Source organism: Benincasa hispida, chromosome 3, assembly GCF_009727055.1.
Source record: "Benincasa hispida cultivar B227 chromosome 3, ASM972705v1, whole genome shotgun sequence".
Classification (NCBI taxonomy): Eukaryota; Viridiplantae; Streptophyta; class Magnoliopsida; order Cucurbitales; family Cucurbitaceae; genus Benincasa; species Benincasa hispida.
The window spans coordinates 16,925,027-16,928,888 of NC_052351.1; the positions used below are offsets into that span (position 1 = coordinate 16,925,027).

At 36.2% G+C, this 3,862-nt stretch overlaps 1 protein-coding gene across 1 annotated transcript; it reads right to left on the reverse strand.

Moving 5' to 3' along the window:
• Window positions 1–598: 598 nt before the first annotated feature.
• On the reverse strand, window positions 599–3,161 carry LOC120072929 (probable leucine-rich repeat receptor-like protein kinase At1g35710). The gene has a single exon (XM_039025466.1). It carries the CDS (start codon window positions 2,675–2,677, stop codon window positions 764–766), a length of 1,914 nt encoding a protein of 637 aa, XP_038881394.1. The 5' UTR covers window positions 2,678–3,161; the 3' UTR covers window positions 599–763.
• Window positions 3,162–3,862: the final 701 nt, after the last annotated feature.

The following is a 3,862-nucleotide window of genomic DNA, read 5'->3' on the forward strand; positions in this document are numbered from 1 at the left end:
TGAAAGTGATTTGATTGGGGAAAAGAGAATAGATTTGTAGCGTGGGGGTGCGGCGAAGGAATAGAAGATGCTGGCTGAAAGGAAAACAGACAGAATTATATGGAAGGAAGAAGTAGCCGTTGAGGAGATTTGGTAAAGTGAAAGTAATTAAATATCGAAAAAGTGGGTGTCCTTTCCTCTCTTGTCATTTTCTGCAAAATTGGAATCTACACAACCACCCAAAAAACCAGTACAAAGATTCACCAAAAAGATGACAAAAAGTATAAATTTGTTAGGCCCATTAAAGACTCTTTTGTATTAGTTTTACCTCCAAAATCAGGATAACCGTTTTGACATATACCACACTCGAATGTCAATTACACTCCCTGCTCTAATGTCTATCTTAAAATCATCAATTGACCTAAAAAATTAAATTGATTGGTAAAAATAAATTTAATTATATATCATCTAACAATTTTTTTTCCCCACTTCAACCACATATTAAGGGAAAAAATGCATTTTAATGAGAGTAATAGAAGATTGATTCATGAGGTTATATGACAAACCTAATTTTTTTCCTTAGAGGAGAAAAAGAGTAAAAAATTTGACACGTAATGAATTAGGATCGGAGGACTAGTGAAAAATAGAAAATGATCTACAAGTTCTAAAGAAACATTTTTATGTCATTAAATCAAAGTACAATAGAAATGAAGTTTGAAAGGGAAAAAAAATAAAGAACGAAAGAATAAATCAATTTAGATAATTTAAAGAAAAAGGAAAAACGCTAAGAATGCTTGCAGGGAGGAAGTGGAGTTCCGCAGAGGCCTCGATTATGTTTGAATGCAGAAACAGGGAAATGTCCTTTATGCGGTGGAATTTTCCCACAAAGTCTATTTTCCGACACGTCGAATTTCAAAAGCTTCTTCAAATTCAACACCTCTATTGGAATTGCCCCACACAGCCTGTTCTTCGAAAGCAAAACCGTGGTTAGTTCCACCGCTTCTCCCAGCTCCGCTGGAATTTCACCGGAAAGCCGATTTCCAGCCAGCTCCAGCACCTGCAATTCGCTAAGTTCCGACAACGACTTGGGGATATGCCCTTCCAATTCATTGTTCGACAAAACAAGCGATCTGATTGAAGACATTGCTGCTCTGTCTCCAATATTCTGATCAATACAACCACTGAAATGATTGCCAGAAACATCAATGGAATTGAAATGGCCAAGTGGGTCTTGAACCCCTTTTGAAAATATGTTGTCAAGGCACCCTGTAAAGTGGTTGGAGTGAATATCAAGATCCATTAACAGTAAAATGTTTTTGAATTCAGCTGGGATTGATGAATGAAATCCGTTGTTTGAAAGGTTGAGGAATGAAAGATTGGTCATATTTCCAATCCAATGGGGTAACGCCCCTGTTAATCGATTACTCGACAAATCAAGAAGCGATATTGATGATGAAGACAGCCATTTTGGAAGCTGCCCTTCAATCCCTGTTTTAGCTAAAAATAGCTTGAAAAGTTTCATCTTTGCAAACCAATTTGGTATGCTCTGCAACCTAAGAGGATTGAAGGAAAGATCCAAGCTCTGTAATCTCTGCAATTTGGATAACTGATGAGGAATCCCACAAGAAAGCAAATTTCTCGACAAGTCCAGAGTTTGAAGGTTTTCCAAATTTCCAAAAGTCTTGGGAATCTTACCGGTAAAAAGATTGTTAGAGAAGAACAAGTCAGTTAAAGTTGTCAAACGGCCAATAGAAGAAGGCAATTTCCCAGTAAGCTTGTTGTTCTCAAGAATCAGTCTTTGGATCTTTTCAAGCTTACCGATGGACGCCGGTAACCGACCACTTAGCCGGTTTTCCGACAAACGACAGAATATCAGAGAACTAAGTCCGGCAATCGATGAGGGAATACTTCCGGTAATCTTGTTCTGATTAAGGTAAAGCAAAACCAACTCAGAGAGTTTACCAATCGAATTCGGAATGGTCCCTGTTATTTCATTTTCAGACAAATCGAGATACCTGAGACTTTTAAGGTTACCAATACTCGTAGGAATGCTTCCTGAGAAATTGTTGGCATGGAGATCGAGATTTTTTGCCTGAATTAGCTTCCCAATTGAATTAGGAATGGACCCAGATAGTCTATTTCCGGAAAGACCCAATTCTGTAAGGCACTTGAAATGGCTAAAAATTGAGGGAGCGATGATTCCAGAGAGCAAATTGTTGCCAAGATATAGTTTTTCCAATCGAAAAAGACACCCAAAGGTTCTAGGAATCGAACCGGTGAGCTTATTTGAATCTAGAAACATATGGGTGAGTCGTGATAACTTGCCAAATTCGAAGGGTATCCGACCGTTGATGTCTTTGAGATTGCTAAGGTCAAAAAATTGAAGAGACGACAAGTTTCCAAGAAAAGGGGAGAGAGAACCAGACATGAAAGTATCGGCGATGAAGTCGGTGCCGGAGACAATTCCGGGGCGGGTGAGGTTGGTGACTCTGCCGGAAGAATCACAGCCGACGCCGTCCCAGGAGGAGCAGCAGTCGGTGGTGGATTTCCAAGAAAGCAGTAGCTGAGAAGGGTCAGAAGTGATTTTGGTTTTGAAGTGGAGAAGTGCTTGTTTGTCAGTGGGATGACATGAATCAGAGGGCTGAAGGAAGAGAGATGAAAATAGAAAGAGGAAGAAGAAATGAAGAGAGAATTCCATTTTGGTTTGGAATGAGATTAAGTTTGGAGGAATTGGAAGGTGAAAGTGCTTATATACAACTTGCTTGTGAACGTTGAAAAAAGTATAGGTAAAGAAAGGATATGGAGTTAAATTTATTTTAAGTGGTTTGGCAGCGGGTTTCACGGATTGGGGCGGAAGAATCTAGTGGGTGTATTGTATTCAATGTAAAACGTAGAATGTGATGAACAATCCAGTGGCGTAGTAGTAGAAGCCACAAGGAAGAGTAAAAGAGTTATTAATTAGTCACACCCTTGGCTTGTGATCCCTTGTGTACACGCTTCAATTTGTTCCCTATTGTGTGCATTTATTGTATGCTTATGTAACGTCATAGTTACCAACATCCTTTGTCATAAATACATTGGATAGTGTCAATGTCATAGCGGCCATTTTTAAGCATCATGGTTAGAGGACTTCTTTTACTTCATGAGTTTTGTACTTGAATTCAAAAGCATTCGAGGCTAGGCTGGTTGGGTTGTGAACTTAATAATATTAGGTATATTCTTGAGAAAATGGGTAATTTATTGTTATTAGTTTTATACTACTCATGGTAACTTCTCTTATGATAGAATCATTTGCAAAATAGACATATTCTAGTTGCACTCTTTTTTTTATCCACAAAGAAAAATAAAAACAATTCTTTAAAAAAAATTATTCATCACATGCCAAATTTTTATTGAGCAGCTACTTGAATCGATTGTAGTCGAGAAAACACTAAAGTGTTTTTTCTCATTTTTTTTACTTCACTTCCTTTTGGAGACATAGTTTATAACATTGTAAAATGTTAAAATGCCAAAATGCCTAAACAAAGGTTTACGGTTTAAGTAACTAAAGTTGACATGTGCTCAAAAGGGCAAGATAAAGATGATTTTCAAGGTACCATTTGATAATATTTGGTTTTATATTTTTTAAAATTAAGTATTTTTTATTTTTTTAATTTTAATTTTATTATTTACTTATTTGTTTTAATATTTGTATCTTTTTTTAAATAAAGAGTTTAACTTTTAGCCAAATTACTAAAAAGTCAAATTATCTACTTTTTTTTAGTTTTTGAAAATATATCCAAGAAATCTAATAAAACAAGAAATTAAAAAATTAAAAAATGAACTTATCAATCAGGACCTAAATTATGGACTTGAGACAAAACAAACCAGATATTATATATGA

Excerpts from the sequence above, each read along its gene's own strand:
- LOC120072929 (XM_039025466.1), bottom strand. The coding sequence starts at position 2,677 with ATGGAATTCTCTCTTCATTTCTTCTTCCTCTTTCTATTTTCATCTCTC.